At 38.0% G+C, this 24,084-nt stretch overlaps 2 protein-coding genes across 11 annotated transcripts in view; one reads left to right on the top strand and one right to left on the bottom strand.

Moving 5' to 3' along the window:
- Nucleotides 1-15,080, bottom strand: part of LOC129723212 (nuclear receptor coactivator 6-like) — a 46,366-nt gene extending 31,286 nt beyond the window's left edge. For both annotated transcript variants that reach the window (XM_055677270.1, XM_055677271.1), the window contains exon 1: nucleotides 13,887-15,080. In XM_055677270.1, coding sequence (XP_055533245.1) covers nucleotides 13,887-13,892 — 6 coding nt within the window. In that variant the 5' untranslated portion in view covers nucleotides 13,893-15,080. The remainder of the gene's footprint in view (nucleotides 1-13,886) is intronic.
- Nucleotides 1-24,084, top strand: part of LOC129723213 (high affinity cAMP-specific and IBMX-insensitive 3',5'-cyclic phosphodiesterase 8) — a 202,008-nt gene that overhangs the window by 83,231 nt on the left and 94,693 nt on the right. The window lies entirely within an intron of this gene.

The raw sequence follows: 24,084 nt of genomic DNA, 5'->3' as shown, positions 1-24,084 counted from the left end.
CATTGTGAACACAAACGTTTCTGTTATCTTGAATCAATATAATTATGATAATAATTAATAATGCATGACACGAACATTTTGAACAGATATATTCAATAATTATACTGGGCACAATCATGATAATGATAACGCGCGATACCATTTATTATCATTCTCGCATTAATTCGTATTTGTTAACGTAAAACTTCTTTTTAAAGGGGTTTTCGGTCAAAAATTGGTCAAACAAGAATGTGTGTAAAACGATCTTTTATTTTAAACCAAATCATGTTTCTTTGTCAAGCTCAATTTGTACAGAATAAACAAAAAACGTTAATTCAAGCTTTTCTTGACTCCTTCCATCAAATTTTGTACAGCCTTCTTAATCACTTGATTCGCCGCATAACGCCAATTAGTCTTGAACTGCGTCTCGTTGACAACTGTTTTTCGTCTCTTCTTGAGGTTCTACTTGACCATAGCCCAGTATTTTTATTATTAGTAGATTATATTTTTATTTTTCTATAGGGTAGATAGAGCTTTGGTGTGTTGGGAGGGTTCATGTTCTTTGGTTCGTAGCATACCAGTCCATGGCCTTTTTTTTCTTCTTAATGCCAAGATGCCAAATACTCGATTCACAGTTGTAGACAAAACTCCCAGCTTGCTTGCGAGATCTCGAACGGAAAGGTTGGGATTCCGCTTGAAACTGCTGGCCACTCTTTTCGTCGTTTTTGCGACCTTCGGATTTCGATTTCCTGGCAGTCGACGAGCGTTTTCCAAACACTTTCACTACGTTGGTGACAGTTGATTTGGCCACATTCAAAAGTTTTACGCATATGGCGTGCAAGTAGTTCGGATTTTCGCGATGCGCGAACAAACTTTTGCTGCTTCTGTTGCCTCGACGCCATTTTCATAATTGAAGAGCAAATGTCAGAATCAAACATTAGACATGATACTATACACACATCATTAAATCAAGGGGTGTTCATGTTCTGTTTGATATACGATCAAGATAATATGGCAAAATTGAAATTGACCAATTTTTGACCCTTTAGATCTGGAAGTTACCGAATCGATAGGCGCGACTATTTGCATGCATATGCGCAGAAGATTTTTTTCCATCAAATGTGGCCCTCTATCAACCTTCGAAATATTTCCAAAAAGGAACCAATCAACATATGTTATTTTTTTCAATTTGTGTAAACTTAATTTGAAAACATGACAAAAAATTGAAATAATTTTGTTTATTTTGCATGTAAAAGCACAAGGAATTTTGTTTTTTGGTATTTTCTCTTAGAACTAGAAATAATTACTTTTATTTTGATCCTAAAAGATCTAAAATCGATCAACTAATTCACATGGCTATGTAGAAAAAAAAATTAATTCACATGTTATGAACTTTTGAAAATAGAATTCAAGAAATAAAGCCGTTAATGGTCACTCTATTTCGGAATTGGTCACTCGAAGTGCTTCAATTGTGCTCAAAATTGGAGGGATGAATCTTTGTTGAAAATAATCATCCGCGTATTTTTTCGTTGGGTCGTTAATGCGACCAGCTCTAGAATAGGGTGACCATAAAACGGCGAGCCAATTTGTATATGTGGGTTCTTAAGTATGCTTCTATGAAATTTCTGTATCTCAGTGGCGTAGTCAGATAGAAGGGAGGAGGGGATTTATTATATATCATCTATATAAATGAAACGGATCTCAATGAGTCTTACCTTTTTTCGGCCCACGTGTTATGACTCGCACATGGCTAAAAGTTCTAATCCAGTTGCATCGATAAAAACCACCAAAAATATGATTCCATTCTCTATCGCAGGAGGAAGGAGATGTCGGAATGTGAAAGAAACGTAGTGTCATAGGTATTTAGCATGTCGCAGAGATTTTGAATTAGGCAAACCACTATCAGTTGATTATAGTTACAAGTCTAATAAGTACTGTACTGCCGGTACCCGGATAACTGTCCCATAATGAAAAACAACATGTTGAGAAATCGGCGGTTTAATATTATCCGTGAATTTTCGGATTTACAGCAATTACATCCAGAACCAACGACCCTAACAGTTTCATGGCAGCACAAGTTTATCGTTGAGAACAAAAAACCATGGATGGATCTGGTTTTACGTTATATAACTTGAAAAAAAAGACAAAATGGGACAAAATATGCGGGTACATTTCAAAAGTACCTGCATATTTTGTCCCATCACATATAAATTCAACCAGCAACCGACAGTATCATTAGAAACGTAGATAGTACTACAGAAAAAACAACATTAGTCTAGTGAATTAAATAACATACTTCTGTATGCCTAAAATAATCCGATATACACTAATCTGGAGCAAAATTATATGTTTGCAGTTTGCACCACTATGCAGTGGGACTGTAATGCGGGTACTTTCAATATGGGACAAAAACCACTTGGTATTTTTTTCATGATTTTCCATACAAAAGTACCTAATTTAATTTTTTTCCAGTAAATATGATAACAGTTGAGTCGATTCCCAATGATAACTCAAAAGTGACCAAAACCAGTATGGGACAGTTATGCAAGTACCGGCAGTGTAACATCATACATCAAATGATGGCATAAAACAGTACCCACTGGAGTATCACAGAGTGATTCGAACTACCCAATAATGATTAAGAGACGTCAGTACCCAGTTATTCTAGGCTTTGCTATGACTATTAAAAAGTGCGGATACAAACTCTTGCACGTGTGAATGTTTTCTTGAGTAGTTTGGTATTTTCTATTTTACAAATTGTTACTTTTTTCTCCATCGTATTCGTTTTGCCTTATGTTTTAAGTTTAACTTGAACGTAACATCATACAATTGAGAAAATGGACTCTTATTTAAGTTATAAGGTTTTAACGATAATAATAAATCATTAGAGAACAATTTTTCGAAAATTATTAAATAATGGGAAAAAAATTTGTTCTGTGCAGTGGCCCCGTATGGGAAGCAAGGTATGGATTCATTTTCAAGCAAGCGGTCAATCCAAGCGGTTTGATGATTTACTGAAATGAAGATGGCTATCGTCGTTAAGGTTAACAGTTAAGTTTGAAACTAGCGTGTACCATCTGCATCGAATTGTAGATGTTGTCATAGTTAAATTTTGATCCCAAACTAGATTTAAAAAAATTAAAACTTAAATGATTACCCACAAAAACCCTTATCGGACAGGCATGGTATCACCCAGTGTAGTACGATGATAAACCTTTATTTCCTCACTAAAAATGGTTGAAAAAAAAATTAAATTAAACGAAGTGGATTTTATTCAATTTATATATATATTTACAGCTTCCATTGGAAAATAAGTCAGAAAAAGTTTGCTTTACAGAGGTTTTGACTCAGCCCTGCATCATTGCGTTTAACGCAGCACTTTCAACACCGTGGGGCATTCAATTTATCAATCGACATCAGGTACCGCAACAGATGCTATCATCCATTGTGTCAGTTTTGTTGCCAATTAATAGAAACATCAGCAGCATGCTGGTGAGCAAATTATGCGCGATCACGCAATCGCCTATCAACTCCTCTGCTGCACCAGTGCGCCAGTGCGTTCTTGTTTCTTTTTGATTAAATTGGGTACATTTTCGATGGAAAACGTTCGTTGTTCAATTGTTTGATGTATGAAACAAACTTATTACCGATATCACCACCTGCGCTGCGTGGATTGTAACATTTCTTGCAATCACACAAAGTAAGTAATAATTGAGTGTCAAGAAAATGTCTCAATGCTATTTGTAACAACATTGCTTTTGTAATGAAAATGACGTTCCAAAATATAATAACATTAACCTTTTTGTGCTCATAACAAACTCAATTCGACACAAGTCACGCTGACAAAGATTTTTTTGACTCCCATCAAGAAGCCTACATCTGGCCTCTTTCTTATAACCGAAAGTGAGTGGATCCACTCGTGATATGTCCGTTTCCTTTTAAACACCAATTTCTTCTGGGCAGCATGTTTATGTTATGTTCGTTTCGTTTTCACGTTTTCAATCACTTGCAAAACCGAAAGTATAAAAGTGCTCCAAAGGGTCGAATGGCATATATCACTCGGCTCAGCTCGACGAGCTGAGCATTTTCTATATGTATGTGTGTGTGTGTGTGTGTGTGTGTGTGTGTGTGTATGTGTGTATGTGCAGATTTCTATTCTCACTCACTTTTCTCAGAGATGGCTGGACCGATTTTCATGAAATTAATTGCAAATGAAAGGTCTCATTGTCCCATGAGACCCTATTAAATTTCATTGTAATCGGATTTTTAGTTTAGAGGTTATGGTTCAAAATGTAAAAATCATTAAACATCATTATCTCGAAAACTACACAACCGATTTGAACAAAATTGATTTCAAATGAACGGGCTACCTGAAATACACTTAACTTTTGAATTTCATAATAATTGAACTTGTGGTTCAAAAGTTATAACAAGAAACGTGTTTTGAAGACTACTTAATCTCACTCATGTTTCTCAAAGATGGCTGGACCGATTTTCATGAAATCAGTGTCAAATGGAAGGTCTAGTTGCCCCATAAGACCCTATTGATTTGTTTTGCAATCAGACTATTACTTTTCCTGTTATGTTTAAAAATGTGAAATCCAGCTATGAAAAGGAACATATTCCGAAGATTACTACTCACTCACTTTTCTCAGTGATGGCTGACTCGATTTCTACAAAATTAGTGTCAACTAATAAGTCTAGCTGCCTCGTACCACCCTATTGAATTTTACTGTAATCTGACTGTAACTTCGTCTGTAAAGTACCGAAATGTGAAAATCACGAAACTTCATTATCTCAGAAACTACACAACCGATTTGATCAATATTAATATCAAATGAGCGGGCTAGTTAAGGGTTAACTGATGAATTATGATTGAACACGTGGTTTCAAAGTTTGGCTGCCCTATACGTTCCCATCATTATGTATTAAATTGTTAATAAAACAACGAAAGTCTATTATTTCAAAGATTACATGACTAATTTGAACATAACTAGTGTCATACGAACAAGTCATCTCTCAAACTTACAAATAACAAACTTCATAACAGTTTGATATGTTGCTCAAAAGTTATGCAAAGAAAAGAAATTCAAAGACTATTTAAAACTTCACCTGCTTTGATTGATATATGTGGTCTCAACATGATTTAAACCTAAATCGAAGCAATTCTTATATAAAAACACTTGCTTGCTCCGGTTTTTTTTATTTTCCGTAGCAGCTACGATGTTGACACTAGCGTTGTGAGCAATAAAACAATGAATAGGACGTGCAAAAAACGAGAGAAAAGGTTTTGTTTAAGTCACCTTCTACCTACGTAATTATACGGGCCCGGTCGGAAAGGGTTATAGCTTCTCACAAGACTCATATTGAGTATGACTAACATTTTCTAATCATTAGAATTTCCCTACTCCATTATGGCTGTGAATAATGTTATTTTAAGAACGTAAAACAATTTTACAAAGCTGCTATAACTGCTTGATCAGCCTTTAACCTATCTCTGTTTTATGACGAAGCAATCTGATTTAAGATAAATTTATACATATTACAGAGACCATTATGTTGTTTCCGTAGGAAATGATACTTTTTCGCATGTAAGTCTATTGTAAAAATCAATTTACTAAAAATGTTTGTTTTTTTTTTTGGGAATTTGCCAACATATAGAATTGTATATGAATTTGCATTTGCAGATATGAACTGTAGAGCAGGAAAACTGCACATGAAATATTTGTGGAATTAAAAACATTAATGGCAGCCGACGATTTACAAGCACTAGGTGGCAACCTAGGACGGATTCTTTCGTATTTCTTCCAATGATGTAGCAGCTCGCCTTGAAACAGATTGTAAGCTGTTTTATGCTGATGATTCGAAGATTTCCGTGGTCGTTTTCCGACTGTCAAAAGCAGTAAAATTTTAAAATATGTTTGAGGATTGGTGTCGAAAAATCTTAAGGATCATTAGCGTTCAGAATTGTGTAATAATATAATTTTGTCGTGGTAGGTAGGTGGGTTGGATGTACCCCTCTAGCTTGTGTCAAAGACATTAATGACCGTGATGTACAGTCCCTCCACAATTATGGGTCAGCTACAATCATGAGTCACTTTTACGCAAATACGTCTATTTTCACAAAACTGAGCAATTTTCATTGGCAGTGGTATTTTTTATAACTCAATTGTAACCCTATTGAAATGATTGATGTCGAAAATGTTACTAAAAACAATAATTCTGCTCGGTGCAATTAGTGAAGTGACCCATAATTGTAGTAATGTTACGTTTTGCGGTGCACAATTGTGGGTCAGTCCATATTTTGGCTATTTTTATTACTTTTGAATGAAAATGCCTCACGACCTAATTAAATAACTTATTATCAAGCTTATACAACAATAAAATAACTTTTGTGATGGATTTTGATGGTTTTATAAACTAAATGATCTTGAAGGCCGAAAGTGACCCATAATTGTATCTTTTGCTATGCAAGTACTATTTTTCTTCTTAACCGATTTACACACATCAGCTGCAGTGAAACTAATTGTCGATCGAAAGTATACATTAGAACACAGAAATAGATAGTAAAACATTCGTAGTTGATAACTTTTCCGATTTTATATTTATTTTTCAACATTTAGGCATCACGTTCACTGACCCATAATTGTAGAGGGACTGTATCGCTTATTGTGCAAATCGTCAACAGGGATTTCTAATGAAGTTAACAAAAGATTTCACCGATGGACATCGTCTGAAATCGTTGTGCTTCGAATTAGTAAAATCATTGTAGTGTGGATGCCATATTAAATAACTTTGAATGACTGGATTGCAAGAGAGTTATAGATAATAATGTTGTCCATCCAAAAAAAAATTGTACTGTAAAAGAAGTTGAAAAAAATGTTTTTTCAAGTAGCTTATAACTTTTTTAGTTTTTATTTCAACCAGCTATGTTTAGCTAATAATGTATAGTTTTGGTAAAAAAAATCAGATCCTTAGAAGGTGACTTTTTTGAGATATTTAATTTATGTATAATTTTGTTTTGCTTTGTTCTCAAGAAAAAAACTTATCGAAAAAACGTAGGCGTGAATTGAAAATCTATTAACGAAAAGGGGACAACATTTGTTTCTTCTTAAATGCTCATAACTCGGTTCGTTTTCGACCGATTATACACGCATCAGTCCAAATGCAGAAGTTTAATTATGCGAATCATTTTATTATTGGTAGCTTACTGGCCTTTCCTAATAAGGTCGCAGAATAGTATACCTAGTTAGCCGGGAATGCACTCTTTGGGCTATAAAAGAGCCTGCTTCTGGTCAAACCTACTCACATTCTTTTGGTAAATGGTGGGACGGACGTGCGGTACTATATAAGCAGTAGCGTAGCGAATTGCGGCTGTAGCAGCTGGCTTTTCGAATTTGCTCTCGGCATAAACAAATCAGCTGCCGGTTGAGGGATTCGGTCTTCATCCCTGCGTTGAAGCTTTGCTTATTTTAGGCAACAACACAAGCAAGCATGCTGTGTTGGATCTTAGCAATCACAATCTGCCGCGGCCGTCTGTGTGTGTGTTGTTAGTGTGCCTTATTCCCCCACTTTCGGGGCGGCACAAAGGTTGCGATCAGCATATCCGATTTTGAACAGTTAACTGCCGTACAGTGGTCCGAGGCCGGAAAAAAACTCGATTTTTCATGTCAATATTTTTGATGTTTTGTATTTCTCCGAAGATTCTCAAACTGACTCAAATGACCATTTCTCAAAGTTTTATGACAATCGGTTGAGATATCGATTTCTAATCGCACTCTGAATGTTGCTATATCAGGCAATTTCAATGATTTTCATGTTCAAAAACACAATTTTTAGCTCAACTTCAAACTAGGGTTTGCAATCCCGGGAGATAGTTTTTCCTGGGAACAGAAATATTGATTCCCGAGATCCCGGGATTCCCGAGTTCAGCGAAAAATTTTGTATGATTCACTATAGTTTGCAATAAAATCAAATACGTCATACTATTGCAACCTGAAATAAATCATTTAATAAGACTCAAAGTCAGTATAGTATTTCAACGTAAAAATCATCTTTGCATGTTACTTAATAAGCCTTCAAATGCTCTAAGACTGACTTATTTTGAGTCGTACTGAACTGATTATTTAGTATTCTATCGTTTCCTTCCGGTTTGTCTCGGTCACAGAAAACCACCGAACGGCGAAATTAACTACGTTATTGACCGAAAATCTTCCTTGGAATCTTACGTTCTAATCAATAATGATATAAACCCCAAAAGGGTTTGAAATGTTGTTCTGTCAATTAAACTAGATTTGAGACGCAGTTTATTTAAATAAATCACAATGGCATAGCAAATATATTTAAATGAAAAAAAAAAATAGCGAATAGGTTTACTACCGCTCAAGTGAATAGTAAATATTTACTGTAGTGTAAAAAACATTTTGCCCAAAAAGTCCGTACCGAATATAGCAGATATTTTTCGCGTCCAATGCCTGCCTAAAAGCCCAAACACAATGGATGCGTTTGCGTTGCGTTGACGTTAATTTGACAAAAAATGTATTGGCTAACTGTCAAATTGCCGCAAACGCAGCCGCAACGGATCCATCCATTCAAACATCAGCGGTGATTCAGCAGACTTGAGCAAAGTTTTACAGAAGGAAATAAAATTTTTTAGCTTAACGGAAAATTGTCAGCCGATCTGAAGCGATTGTTTGACGACATGAATACCCTCAATTCTCCTCTTCTGCAAATAAATGCTACAAAAATCGATCACAAATTTTTTATGTTAACTTGCAAATGTTTTGTATTTCATTTGTTTTTTTTTCTTGTTTTTCATACAGATTGAGAATGAAATTTTAAACAATTTTTTGTTACCTTTTACTGATGAACTTCATTTAAACTATCATTTTGCTAAAGAATTTGTCAGTTCCCGGTTCCCGGCAATTCCCGGGAAATGCGATTTTTCATTCCCGTTTCCCGGGTAATCGATTCCCGGGAATATTGCAAACCCTACTTCAAACACCTGTAACTCCCTCAGTTTTGATCCGATTTTGATTTTGATATTTTGAAAAAATAAAACTATGGAGACGTATGGTGGTCAATTGTAAAATATTCAGTTTCGAATATTTAAACAAAATGATTGACAGGAAAATATACAAAAAGTTTTTTCTAGTAGTCTCAAGCGTTTTTATATAAATTCATTAACCGCTTTCAGTACCTCAAGATGTATAAAGAGAGGATAAATAGAATTGATGAGAAAAAATATAGTGTTTTTTATATTTCCAATGACGTTAAAATAAACTACCGTACGATCACATAATTTTCCTTAAAAGACCTCTAACTTGTCGTAGAAAGATCTTGAACTTGTCAAACGGCTTAAAAGTCAAAAACTTTTCAAAATAAAATAAATTAAATTATGACGATTTTTGAAGCACCCTAATTCATATAGGAGTACCCTGAGAACCAAACAAAAAATACGATTCTAAAGTTTTTCTATGAAGAACTAGTAAAGGATCCACCCCAATATTCATCATAACACCTATATTCTTCTTGTCGCTTTTATTTCACTCTTCTCATCGTTCTTAACTTCTGACTACTCGACTAAATCGAGAGGTAAAATAAAACTATTTTTACTTTGAAAAAAAAAGTAAAATTTTACAGTAAATTAGACAAATAAGAGCAATGAGATGAATATAGGTGTTGAGATGAATATAAGAGCGGTTCCCCTATTGAAATTTTAAGCATGATTAGAGAAAAAAAATCTGATCATGAAAAAGGCCTAACGGCACTTTAGGTGCGTAAATTGCTATTTTCAACTTTTTCTGACATCAGAAATGAGTTCAACATTCCAAAATTGTAATAATATGTAATTTTCAGTCATTTAAAAAAGACTTATAGGTTTTTTCCGACTTTTGTTCAACTGTGTGCCGTTTTCAAGACAACTAAACAAGTGAGCGAAGATTAATCATTTTTTCTAAAAGTCTCAGGCGCTAGACTTTGGAATGCTTTCTTATTATGTTCAGTCAAATATCGTATTTTCATGTGCGAATTAAAAGCCGACAGCCCTCTAATAGCTCGATCGCACGAAACTTTTAAAATATTGCCCTTCATTTAAAATGTTGAAACGTCTTAACAAAGGCGGTTAATTCGACTTTACAGCAATAATTTAAACTCGATTATACCAATCAGTATGAAAACAATTTTGTCCCCCAACCGCACAGTTGCAATATGCTGCAACACGCAGCAGCGAGAAAATGGAATGGCAATGCGGTACGGGTTATATTGCTGCGTGTGTGAGAACACCATAGGTCTTTTTCCGCTGGTTACAAAAATTAAATGCGATTTATCGAATCTTTTGTTTAGTGAAGATGAGAGAATGTGAAATTTGGCAAAAGGGCAGAGCCTATTATAAAACACTCTCAGGCTATAAAAGAGTGCTTCTGGTTAAACTAATTACTTTCTTTTGGCGGAAGGTGAGACGGTCGGATGGTCCTATTGTAGCGGTAGCGCAGCGGGTTGTGGCAGTATCAGCTGGTATTCCGAATTTGCTTTCGGTGTGTTGACAGAGTGCCTGACAGAGTGTGTTGACAGAGTGCCTTTTTCCCCCACCCACTGTCGGGCAGTCCAGAAGTTGCTATCAGCATCATATCCAGTTTTAAATAGCAAACTGCCCTTCTTAGGGCAACTAAACTAGTAATTGAAGATTAAACATTTTTCGAAAGATCTCGAGCAATCACAACACAAAGTGCTGCTGTTTCCACTGTAAAAAGACTCGAATGCAATGGAAATAAATTTCATTTTTTTCCCTAATATTAAAGTGGCCATCGAAAATAGATCTTTTTATATCATTATTTTTATTTTTTATTGATTCCATGATCTATTAATTTATTTAATTTATTTATTCTTTTATTCTTGGTTTTCTTCTTTTTTCACCACTTTTCTTGTTCAATATCTAAATCATAACATAATAAATCAATACGGATCAATTTATTTTATATAGATGTACCATAAATGAATTGAAAGTCTGAAAATAATAATAGAATTTATATGGTTCTTAAGTTTTGTGAGGCGGGGCTCACCGAACGGAAAATGACTTCGGAATGTACTGCAAGAACTCAGTCATTTTGGAAGGTCGGTAGACCTAAAATATTCTAGAATTCTGGCTACAGGTTTCTTCAAACACATCTAGGGTAGAAGCACTGGTTTTGGCCATGATAGAATTGAATTGATAATTGATAAAGTATCTTAAATTACTCCTATTTGAAAATCTACCATTGAAACTGCTGATATTATTCGACAAAATCTTTACAACCTGCAGCAAATAAATATGGGTATTTCACTTTTAATCAAAGAACTAGTTATACTATCCCCAGTTTTCTATACAGCCTAACGTTTAGGTAATTTGCAAGCTATTTTTCATAGGCCATAATTTTGTTTCAATTTGTCCATTGCTACAGAAAATTTTGCTACCAGTATCAGGTACAACTTACTACAGCACATGGATAAAACATAGACATTATGGTATGATTTACCTCTGCAATATCAAATTCACCAACAGCTTCCAAGAACGTTCACTGATACATTTTTGGCCTCGTATCAATAAAATTTCATGGCTCATAATCCTGATTTAATTTAGGACATATGTAAACAAAACCATGGTAACGTTTTCACTAGGGTGCCAACCACTTATATGGGAAAAAAATAACCAGAAAATTAAAAAAAAAACACCTACACAAAATGTTCACCTACCCAAAAAACACCCTGTCAAAATTTAGCTCGATTGGACTTTAAACGGGGTGACGCAAAGCAGTTGAAGTTTAACCTTGAGAAATTCAAAAAAATCACCAAAATCGTTAATTTTTTTTTAAATGATACCAGATCTCGACGTTTCATGCATTTCGAGCTATCTGGAACCGCAAACCGAAATTTCATGCACCCCACTTCGTTGGGTTAATTTCTAGATTTTTAAAGACCAAAATTCAATCGCTTTGCGCCATCCCATTTTAGGTCCGATTGAGCTGAAATTTGTGATTTTTCGGGCAGGTGAACATTTTTTATAGGATTTCTCAAAATGACCATTCTGGTTGATACCCTAGTATTCACCTTTATATAAAACATGAAATGTTCGGAGTTTTTCGGGTTGTTTTAAGATATCGCATGAGATATGCGACATCACCAAACAGGTTTTGGATAAGAAAGATTATATTACTATAGCACCGCTATTTGATATAAAGCGATGAGAAATGTATTCTGTCTCACTCTATCTCAAAAAAAAAATCGTGTTCAGATATTTTATAAAACTGTAACTTCAGTTGTATTTGCCAAAACTAACGCATCAAATTCTTAACCTGGTGAATACAGTAAGTGGTACTCGAGATACCGAGGTTGATGTTAGAAAGTAATACAAACACGTTTCTATATGAAAAAAGCAATGAGCGGAAGCTTATGAATCTAGTTCAATGAACAATGAAGGATTTCTACTGATGAATATACTACTGATAAAATTTATCTAGATGGTATAGTCAAATTACAAAATGAATTCGTGTGACTTCTACTTTTTCGCGAATTGGTCATTATAGGAGTCCCAAGTGGCCAATTTAGGAATACTACGGCCGAAATACGAGCACAGAGAAGATTTTTGGTTGAAAAATATGTAAACAAAATAACATAGTTTTATTAATTGAACTCAATTTAGTTGCAGAATATGACCGTCAAACTGATTGAGTTACATATTTTTCGAAAAAATAAGAACAAAACCATTGCTTTTACCCCAATCTATAATCTATTTACCCGAATCTATATATCAGGAAATCGCTAAAATAAAATTTCAGCCTGTTGAACGACAACATCACAACCCTAAATTTCGGTGAAAGTAAATAGCAAAAAACCTTTTCAAGCCAATAGTAATAACCTTTAAAAATTTCTATAATTCTTTCGCTCTAACTTGTCTTTGTGATGACTAAGGTTTGGTAGGTACTTTGCAAATCGAATTATTGGACTTACTTTTCTAGTTTTTGATTTGAAAAAAGCTAAAGCAATTTGCAAAATAACAAAAAATCTTTAGATAAACAATGTTCCTTCAGAAAAGGTTTAAATTAAAAGCCTATAGTATGGATAACAAATTCTGGGTTTGCTGTTAGACATTTTTGTAAATTTATCACTTCCTTGAAACAAGTTCACATATCTCAAATTATTCCCACATCACCTGACGACTCATTTTTGATCACATTTTACAAATGTGGTCTAAAAAGGTAAACCGGTTAAGGACGATTAGAAAACATATTATTTGTGCTAACAATGCTAAATGTGCTTGAAGATAGAAACTTATTTTCGTTCGTCCTGGATTGCTTGACAAGCTATATTTAACTCACTAAAACCCTAAATTTATAGAAAAACTCAATCGAATGAATTGACAATTTAATAGGCACCCCATCCCTATAACCCGAAGTAAAGACAAAAACATTCAATATTCGAATCCCTGCTCAATCCCTCCAACTCGGGATAATTTTCAGCTCAACCACGACAACCCACGAAACCTTAGCAGCTCTCTCGATTAGCATACTTTTTGAATTAGTGCCCACAAATAACCTTTCCAAAATGAAACCGATATCTTCGGATATTGAACACCCCGAGCGGATCGTGCGCTGCCAGTAAAAAAAGAGACCTCCAAAAAAATCGGCGACCCGCAAAGCAAAAACCGCGCCTGAGCGCTCGGGCGCAAAAGCCGGTTTGCCTCACTCTCACTCTCGACTTGTTTTTTTCTTCTATTTACGTTTGCGAATGAAAGGGAAACCAAGAAGTTGGTAGCAGCAGCAACAACAAACGGAGCGAAAAATAAATGCAACTTGCACAGAACACCGTTCTTCTGGGGGTGTTCCGAAGCTTGCAACTGGTGGTTAAGCGGCCGTCTGATCTGTTTGACTCACCTTCATTGTAACGATTTTCACGACTCACGGCCGCACGCAGAACGTGGCGGCGTGTGTCAGAACTCTCCAAACGGACTTGGTCGGAAGCGAGGCTATCCTTGATGTAGCGGAGAAGGTTTCGCCGACTCACGGTTTGCCTTTCGAATCACACACTCTTGATGATGGTCAAAAACACAGACAGCACAATACGAAAAGATGATACTAGCTTAGCTTTCACTACATTCCTTGGAAGCATTTTTTCTTCTGCACAGTTTCATTGATGTTACGAATCTTTTTTCGGAGGGATGAAACTAAGTGCTCTTTCGGAAGAGTGTAAACTTCATTTTATTCTTTCGGTTTCACTTTGATGCGCACAATTCTATTCTACCACTTGTTTAAACAATAGCACGACGCACTGTTTTTTTTTTCTGGGAAAAGATTTTATTTTTTCATTTACTGCATCAAACTGTCATCATCGTTATTGTGGTTTGAGGGGCAATGAGATTCTTTGATGCGATTCACAACATAACAGAAGACATAATCGAGTTTCGTGCTCAATTTTCCACTTGATTAACGCTTCACTCCCACGTATAACGTTGTGACCTCAAGTTCCAAACGTCAACTGACTCCCTAGACGCTACCGAACTAGGGCCGAGCCTCATCCACCTCCGGTGCATCCATCTTCTGTCCATGAAACCACAACCTGGGAAGAGCGAGACGAGCATAGATGATGGTACTATGATAAGCGCATAGTAATCTATTTCTTCGCTATTCAAAATCACCGTTTTCCGTCCTCTTTAGGGTCTTTATTCGACTCTTCGTTTCGTTTTCCACAATTCTCCTGCGTCTGACAATAGCTAAGGGAATTCTCACCATATAGTTATGTCGGTTGTGAAGTTGCATTAAGTTTTATGTTTTTTCGCTTTTGACGTCTTTTTACTCCTATGAGCGTTTCATTTCCATCGAACGAAGTCAATACGTTTGAAGTCCACTTTAATCCTTTGTCCTTGCCGCCAGTACCGAAAAAAGAACCATTCTTCTAATTGACTGCTTTTAACAAAAGAACCACTCAGCACACACTTTCACAGGTAGGAAGGATACCTGTCCCGTCACACAAATGATCCCTTTAGAGGTTGAACTTCCAAAACCATCCACTGCGGTAATTTTTCGGTATTTCGTTGAAAACATTCGATTGCACAACTCGCGAACGCAACGGCCACGGTGCGACTGATCGTTCAGATGGCGGTAAGTTTTTTGGTCGATCCATGCTGCAGATTGCAACTCCGCAATAGTTTGGAGCAGGCCGAGGCTGAAGAGATCTCGCGGTTCACTCTTTCTCTGCGTATACCTTCGCCGCCGTCGCGCGGGAGAAATTGGCGTAGTGACGGAGAGAAAGTGCAAACATAAGCCGCGATCGTTACCGTCGTCGTAAAGTTGGTGGTCTAGCGGTCGGAGGCCAACGAAAGTGAATCTCGCCGTGGGTTTGGAGTTTGGGCTGGAGTTGGATCGCAAGATGACGCGCGACGGTTTTAGGTCGGTAGATAGTAAACACTTGGGATTGACCCTTGCCTCCTTCTCACAGCTTCGAAGCAACGCCGGCCCTTCGCGGTCTACTATGAAAGAGGTCTTACGATGCTAGGCCACCAAGAAAAGTGTTTAAACGCTGCTACGATGGGGGCGGCCTGATGCGAAAAGGTTGGAATGTTGAGATAGGTCGTTAGACCTTATAACTTGGCGCGAATTTTGACGAAGAAAATTAAAAGGTAGCATCTAGCGCGGTGGCAGCAGGTACCGGCCGGGTAAAGTGCAAGCGTTTATTCACTTAGCGAATGAAAAGCGTTAGCCAATTGTGTGATGAATAAAGTGCACTTAGCACTAAAAGGATCGTTGATACCCTAAAACATTTTTATTGGATTACCAGAGTATTTAGGTACGTTTCAAAGTACATATAAATAAGATACTGTACTCATTCCAACTTTTATGTCCGTGTCCGTCACCGTAGGTTATTGTCTTCAGAAGTCAATTTTTTGTTTAATAAATACGTATCGCATGTCTACTGTCGCAATTGCTTTCATTCCAATAAATTTAAGTTTTTCAAAGTTTTGTGAAAACTTGATTTTGCTGAAAAAATCTCTGGTCAAAAGAGCCCTCTCCAATCGAATCACCGCAAAATATCAGAAGGGTTGTGTACAAAGCTACAATCGCAAAGTTGACGTAAGGTTGTTTGTCAAATCACTAGCTAGTATTTGCTACATTCGAGAGTAATCGCGAGAAATAAGTTCGAAGCAAACTACTTTTTCTCAATAATTCTTTAAATGATAGACGCTAAGATTACGACAGACTATCCCAACAAAATACACTAAAGTCTCGGTTGTTACTCAGATTTAGGTATTTACGCGTTTTTTTTTTCTCAACGCGAATTTCGAAATTTACGTGGTTTTTTACATGGAATTCAAATTTACATTTTTTTCGTGGATTTCCCAGAGAAGTCGTTTTTACGCGGCATGTTTTTTTTTTATTTTTTTGAATTGTAAACGAAAATGACGTGTTAAAGCACTGTACAATAGTCTAGAAACTAAATTTAGGGGAAAATGTGGGTCTAGAACTGCTTGGCAATATTTCAGAAAAAAAAATTTTCTTCTACAAAGTTGTTACATATAGTGATTATAGTGGTTATTAAAAAAATATCAAAAATTAGAGTGACTCAAATTTTCGAAGAAATCAAGCATCTAACTTTTTTATCTTTGTAGGTAGAAGAAAAAGTTGTTCTACAATGTCCGCTCCGTTAATTTGAGGTAACTTTGTAAAAATAGTTTTTTTCTATCTTTAAAAATAACCAATTTATATCGGAAAAACACATTTTGCGCTCTAATTTATTAATTTCAATTTTTTTGTCTTTGAACGACTTTTAGGACTTTTCAAGAGCAACAATTTGCAATACTGACATCGTGAATATCTCAATTCAATTTATTGCTCAAATTTATTAATGTTTTTCATCAAAAAATATGCGCTTTTCATTTGCCTGTCATTCTTTCTGGGGCAAACATAAAAAAATATCTCTTGGTCTCAGATTTTGAGGGCACATTTGACTCTATGAATGAAGAAATTTTTAAAATTATGCTATTTTTTAAATTTGAGTTAATTCAATTTAAAAACATGACAAAAATTTCCATAATTTTATGTATTACGGAGAAGACGATGTATTACGGTATTCTAGGAGTAATTACCTTCAGTTTGATCCAAAAAGATTGAAAAACGATCAACTGGTTCAAAAGTTATGAATTTTTGAAAATAAAATACATCGAACAAAACCGTTTTTTATGCTCGCCCTATTTCGGAGCTAGTCTCTCTAACGACCCAATAAAAAATACGGGTTTGATTATTTTCAACATAGATCCATCCCTGCAATTTTGAGTACAATTGAAGCACTTTGCGTGAACAATTCCAAAATAGGGTGACCAGAAAAACGGCTTAATTCGATGTATTTTATTTTTAAAAATTCATAACTTTTGAATCTGTTGATCGATTTTCGATCTTTTTGGATCAATCTAAAGGTAATTACTTCTAGTTTCAAGAAAAAATACCAAAAAATCAATTTGTGTGTTTTTATATGTATAATAAATAAAATTAATGAAATGTTTGTCATGTTTTTAAATTAAATTTACTCAAATTTTAAAAATAATATAATTTTGAAAATTTCTCCATTTATAGAGTCAAATGTGTCCTTCAAATTGCTACCAAGATATATTTTTTATTTTACGAACTAATTTCATTTTTTGTCATATTGACTTACATTTTAAGTTTAGTAAAGCGGGCAATGTATGTAGTTTCGCGGGAATGCGAAGATGAACGGGAATAGAAGGTGTGACTAGAATTAGAAAAAGACGGGGTCCGTCTGGACGAGGGAAAATTTTTTTCTAATTCTAGTCACACCTTCTATTCCCGTTCATCTTCGCATTCCCGCGAAACTACATACATTGCCCGCTTTACTAAACTTAAAATATATTTTTTATGTTTGCCCCAGAAATAATGATAGACAAATGAAAAACGCATATATTTTGATTAAAAGCCTTAATAACTTTGAGTAGAATTTAGATATTTACGATGTCAGTATTGCAAATTATAAACTCTAAAAGCCATTTAAAGACAGTTTTAAGGTGAAAATTGAAATAAAAATGTTAGAGCACAAAATGTGTTTTTTCAATATAAATTGGTTGTTTTAAAGATAGAGATTTTTTTACAAAGTTACCTAAAACTGACGGAGCTATAACATTGTAGAACAACTTTTTCTCCTATCTACAAAGATAAAAAAGTTAGATACTTGATTTCATCAAAAAATTTGGTCACCCCAGTTTTTGATAATTTTTCAATAACCGCTGTATGAAAACGAAGTTTTTCTCTGAAATATTACTATAGACCTCTAGACCTAAATCTCCCCTTAAATTTGGCTTCTGGGCCATTGTGTATTGTCATATTCCACAGTTTTTTTTTTTTTCAATTTTTCTGTAATTGGGGCGAGTGTTGCAAAAGATTTCCTAAATTTATCTCGCTCCTTTTTATTTAAAGTGCCTTGAATGGTACTGTAACCATTCAATCTGACAACTTTAAAAATATATTCCAATTACTTTATCTAGGCTATTTAACTGAGAGCCATTGTGTGCTTGAAGGGATGAAGTGGTAGGTATTAGCCGTTTTGTATTCGTAGGCTTCTAAAAATCACAATTTTTAGGTCCTTAGACTCTCTGACAACAACAACGACGAGAAAAAGCAGACTCTAGTTTTGTTATTTTCCAATTGTAAATTTTATATCTTTGTGGATATTATTAAGAGATGTGGAAAAAGTTTCAAGTTCCGCCTCTTTTAAAATACAACTTATCTACTTACACTCATGTAAAAGGGGGTTGGTCAGTTATGCTCTTTAGCAGTCCACGGTTTTTACACATATTTTAGAATTCACGTGTTTTTTGTGGATAAAGGATTTTGGAATTTACGCGTTTTTTGGAATTTATCGTTTTCTCACGCGAATTTTTACGTTACGTACGTTACGTTCAGAATTTACGCGTTTTTAACGGATATAAGAATTTTACGAGGTTTTTACGCGGACTTCGGAATTTACGCAATTTTTTAAGCATATTTTGGAATTTACGCTTTTTTCACGCGGATTTCAGAACTTTGAGCGTTGTAACGTCGATTTCATAATTTACGCGGACTTCAGATTTTTTGCGTTCTTTTGGAATATACACTGGGGTCTCTTTATACGCGTGTTATGTGGTTTTTTATACGCGATTTTTTACAATAACGCGGATTATTTTTACGCGGTTTGGAAGATTATTTTTACGTGGTATTAAATATCTGTATGCCTGAAGGGCACTGGGTACTGAAATGCCACTGCGACATCCTTGCTGATTGTCATTTGTGGGGGGCCCCGATTGCTGTGCACAGGTTACGGATTGCTCGTACTCATTGATGGAGTAGAACTGTTTTGTTGTAAACCTGTACCCCAATTAGGTACGACATAGTTGATGAAACTAATTACCTGTTTGGGATTAGAGCTCCACACTTGGTATGGAGTTAAAAGGTAGCTTCCTAAGAAGTTGTACCTAGAGGAAGCAAGAGCTTCGCAAGAGCAAAGCAAATGCTCTGAGCTCTCTTGTTCAGATTTGCAGAATCGGCAGGTGTCGTTCAATACTACACCGGTTTTCTTTAAATGATAAAAAGCGGGACAGTAAGGAGTCCCGTGATTATCCGTAGGTCACTACGATTTAGACTAAGTAGCTTTCTGGCGGTTCCAGGGTTCGGATAGATAAACTGTTTAGCTTGTCTACAACCCTGTGCCTGTTGCCATTGGGATACTATTTCTAGCCTTTCCCAAGTTAGTATTTCGCTTTTGATAGCGGAAATGGACGTACCCAGAAACGGCTCGGGGTCAATAAACCGCTGAGCTGATCCCTGTCTTGCTAGGTAGTCAGCGTGTTTATTACCCTCGACTCCGCAGTGTCCGGGCACCCAAAACAGAAAATCTGAATTCTGTCGGGAAAGTTCCCGTAGAGTTTCAATGCAATCTCAAACAAGTTTGGAGGCGCATTTGACCGACTTAAGTGCTAGTAGTGCTGCTTGACTGTCCGAGAATATACCGATTTTCGCATGTCTGTAGTTGCGATGCAGACATACTTTTGCGCATATATATATGGCGTATACCTCTGCTTGAAAAACGGTGGGCCATTTTCCCAGGGAAAACGTTTCCCTGATACCGGGTCCGTATATACCAGATCCCGTTAGGGATCCCATTTTCGAGCCATCCGTATAAAAACTGACGATTCCAGGTGGAAGATTAGGCCCTCCATTGTTCCACATAAGGCGGTTTGTTTCAATCACTCTATATGGAATATTCATGTTGGTCCTAACGTCCATCCAGTCGGAGACTGTGGTTAATAGCGGAGTTAGTTTGAACTCCCTAAGTATGCGAAGGTGGCCGATTTGGTCCCCTTCAAATATAGTTTTCCTCCTTTGCAACCTTAGAGCGCCAAGCTCTGCTTCCTTTTTGACATGAAGATGTAGAGGTAGTAGGCAAAGCATAGACATGCAAGTCTTTGAACTTTTTTGAGTTTGGCTTGCGCAGTCACTTCGTTCACCTTAGGTCACCACACTAGGGCAGCATAGGTGATTCTTGGTCAGGCAATGGTCTTGTAAGACCAGAGTGCCAAATCTGGTTTCAGTCCCCAGGTCTTACCGAACAGAGTTCTGCAGGCCCAGATCGCCGAGATCGCTTTCTTAGCGGCATGATCCAGTTGTGCAGACCAATTCAGTTTCTTATCCAGAATAATTCCGAGGTATTTGACTTCAATGCTGAAGCCCAGTCTAACTCCATTCAGTATTGGAGGAGTGATGGAGATCTTCCTTCGTCTGTCGAATGGAATTAGGACTGTTTTTAAGGGATTTATGTTTAGACCCTCCTGGTAACACCATGACAGGGTGGTATTCAGAGCCGTTTGCATTCGGCTCGACAGAGTTGCGTCATCTTTACCTCTGACGATGAGGACGATGTCATCGGCGTATCCAATGACCTCGTAACCAAGCTGTGAAAGCTTGTTGAGAAGTGCGTCGACAACAAGTGCGGGCATCCCTTGATCGCCGACATAGTAACAGACGAATTCCCCAAGGTTGCTGTGATCACTCTGTTAGAGAGCATTGCGTGTATCTAGCTCCTTGAAGTGTGGTCGATTCCCTTATGAGAGAGCCGTATCAATTGATGCAAAGGACGTGTTATCGGAGGCCCCTTCAATATCAAGAAAGGCCCATAGCGCCGTCTCCTGATAACTCAGGGACTTTTCAATCAACGTCACTAAGCTGTGAAGAGTAGTTTCTGTTGACTTGCCGCTTTGATAGGCATGTTGGTTCCTATTCAGCGGGGAGTCTTTAAGAAACTCATCACGGATATATTTATCCATTATTTTCTCCATCAACTTGAGAAGTGATGAAGTTAGACTTATGGGTCTGAAAGTTTTAGGTAGGGTTTTGTCCTTTCTTCCAACTTTGGGGATAAACACTACCTTCACCTCCAGCCAGTTATCCGGAATATGGCCCAGGATAAAGCTGGCTCTGAAGAGGTTGATGAGTTCGGACATGATAACTGCGGCCAATTTTTGTAGAAAGATGGGTAGTATGCCGTCTGGACCTGGAGACTTCATAGGGTCGAATGAGCTTAGAGCCCAACCTATTAAAGCTTGCGTAAACAGTCGACGGGCCAGCAGGATGGACTCCCGAGACGCCATATGTCTCGAATTGTCCTGCCGCGACCCATCAGTCGATTGGCAACAGAAGGTCGTCACGCACACTGTGGCGGTTTTTGACTCCGAGGGGTGCGACTGTTCGGTGGTTGATGCTTCACACTCTTGCGAGTCTTCGGCGGAACCGTCAAAGCAGCCGCGGGATTGCGTTGTTTGGGTGGTGACAGGGCACTCTCAGGGGAGCATCCTGCGCATACCTTTCCAACCGCAGGGTTGCGTTTGGGTGGTTGTGGGGCACTGCCGGAGGAGTTTCCCACGCGAACCTTTAGCCCATTCGCAGGATCGCTTTGCCTGGGTGGTGGCAGAGTACTGCCGGAGGAGTTACCCGCACGTACCTTCTTTGACATTGCGACGGAGTCTTTCCTGCCTGTGACGTTCGGCCTTCCACTTACCTTTCGGATGCGTGCTTTGCCGAAACCGTAGTGCAGTTCATTATATCTACTCTCAACGAGTTTGGCCGGTTCTTCGTCAATATCCAGAACTAGTTCGACCGAGGTCTTAACCAATTTGCGGTTACATACTCGCCACATTTCAGTAGAGAGATGGTCGTTCTGATTCTGGAGTGAACGAAGAATCTTCTCGTCCGAAGAGTTCGCACTGTCCGCGAAGTAACCGACATACCGTCTGGCCTTCGGCAGATCCTTCATGTGGTATACACGGAGCTGTGCTCCCTCCCACGGTATGAGAGAAGGTACCTCCCTTTCCAACTACTGCACTGTATCGGTGTCGGCACAGGCAATTGCAGGAAGCCATTTTTTAGAAGGCAACCGTTAAACTTGGGCTTGGTGGTTGGTCCGCAATGTGATCGAGGATGGAGGTCCGAAAAGCCTGAAGCTGGTCCGTTGTGAGTAGGGAGCTGGGGTGGGTAGCAGAAGTAACCGCAAGGCTTATAGCTCCCACCATGTCCCTGTATGTGGCCGTCGGGAGCGGCTTCGAACCAGATGACCCCAAACCAGTGCCGTTCCGCAGTTTTTTAGGCTGTGGACACTTAGTACTGGTGTTTGGGGACACCAAGTCGTCCGACCGCTGTCGCTTGACGGCGACTTGGTTCGATTGAGCAAGCTGCTCTGTCGGAAGGAGGGCCAGCTTCCTGGCTTCTTCGTACGAGAGTGAAACCGACTGACTTCCCAACACTTACGGCTGGCAAAAGCTGCGGCAGAGCAGGCCCTATTGCTGGTATCGCAGGGTCGGCTAGCTACCGGGTAACCAAGGATAACGCGGATAAAGTACAAAAACCAAGAACGTTCACATTTCTAATTTTTATTTCGTGTAATTGTGGCGTGTGGGTGTGTAATCACAAATGATGGTGTGGCGTGTAACGTTTACTCACTACTTTTGCTGCTTAGGCTACGCAGGAGTCCTCTCGACTGCGCAACCCTATTCCGAACCGGTACGAGGCGGCAAGCGGATGGCGGATAGCGGGAACCCAGTTATCTCGAACGTTGATCACAAATGTTGCAGGCGTCTTCCCTCTTTGACGCAATCGGCCTGACCGCGGCTGACCGCAATGGCCAGAACCGAGAGGGGACCCTCCTTGACGGTTAGGACCTGTTGTCCAAGGGTGTCGATGCTCCTTTACGGGTTAGGCGCGGAACCGTTCCAGGTTCGCGGGCCGAACCGTGTCCTGCGCAGTTTCTTCGTAGCTGCGGGCCAATCTGCAAGCGCACTACCAATAGCCCCACAAGGGGGGGGGGGGTTCCAATCCTAGGTCTTACTCACTGCACAGCACATGGACGCCTGTTGTATCAAAAAAGCTCCCGAGTCTGCAAGTCCACTTCCTTTTATAGTCTCAGAAAGTCCGCCAGTTCCCTCCAATAGTTTTGCGCTTAATTTAACTCTTCATTTTTGAGGCAGTTTGCGCCATACTTGGTCCCGCCTCATCGACCAAACAGCGATTTGTATTGTTGCAGCGGTATTTGTCCCTAACTTATGTGCTTATGTTCTGTATTGGAGAGAAACGTGAAGGCTCGAAACACACGAATAAATAATGACATCAAATAAAAACTAAGAATTGTAACCAACGGTTACAAGAGACCGGAGCGAAGATTTTTGCTCAGTCGCCGCCTTTGTGCGTCACCCTTTTCTCCCTGGGTGCTACCCCCCCCCCCCAGGTTGCAGTAAAATCATCTTGTTATCAAAAATTGCGAGAGTTATCACGTTCGTTTTCAATTGCACCAAGTCTACCCATTTTTGGGAAATGGGTTGAGATTGTACTCCTAGAAGCAAATTTATATATTTTACTAGGGTTTCACCTCGACCTCCACCTAATTGATAATTAATCTCAGGGATATCACCCTTTTGAAAATGACACCGATGAAAATTTTCCTCATGGGTGTCCCCCCCCCCCCTACAGGGTGTCGCCCGGGGTGGATCCCCTCCCCCCTCACGCTACGCCTAAAGTGCTGATTTCAGAAACAGGAAACAGCAAATTG

This window comes from Wyeomyia smithii, chromosome 2, assembly GCF_029784165.1.
Source record: "Wyeomyia smithii strain HCP4-BCI-WySm-NY-G18 chromosome 2, ASM2978416v1, whole genome shotgun sequence".
NCBI classification, from domain to species: domain Eukaryota; kingdom Metazoa; phylum Arthropoda; class Insecta; order Diptera; family Culicidae; genus Wyeomyia; species Wyeomyia smithii.
This window is presented reverse-complemented; position numbering and strand designations above follow the sequence as displayed.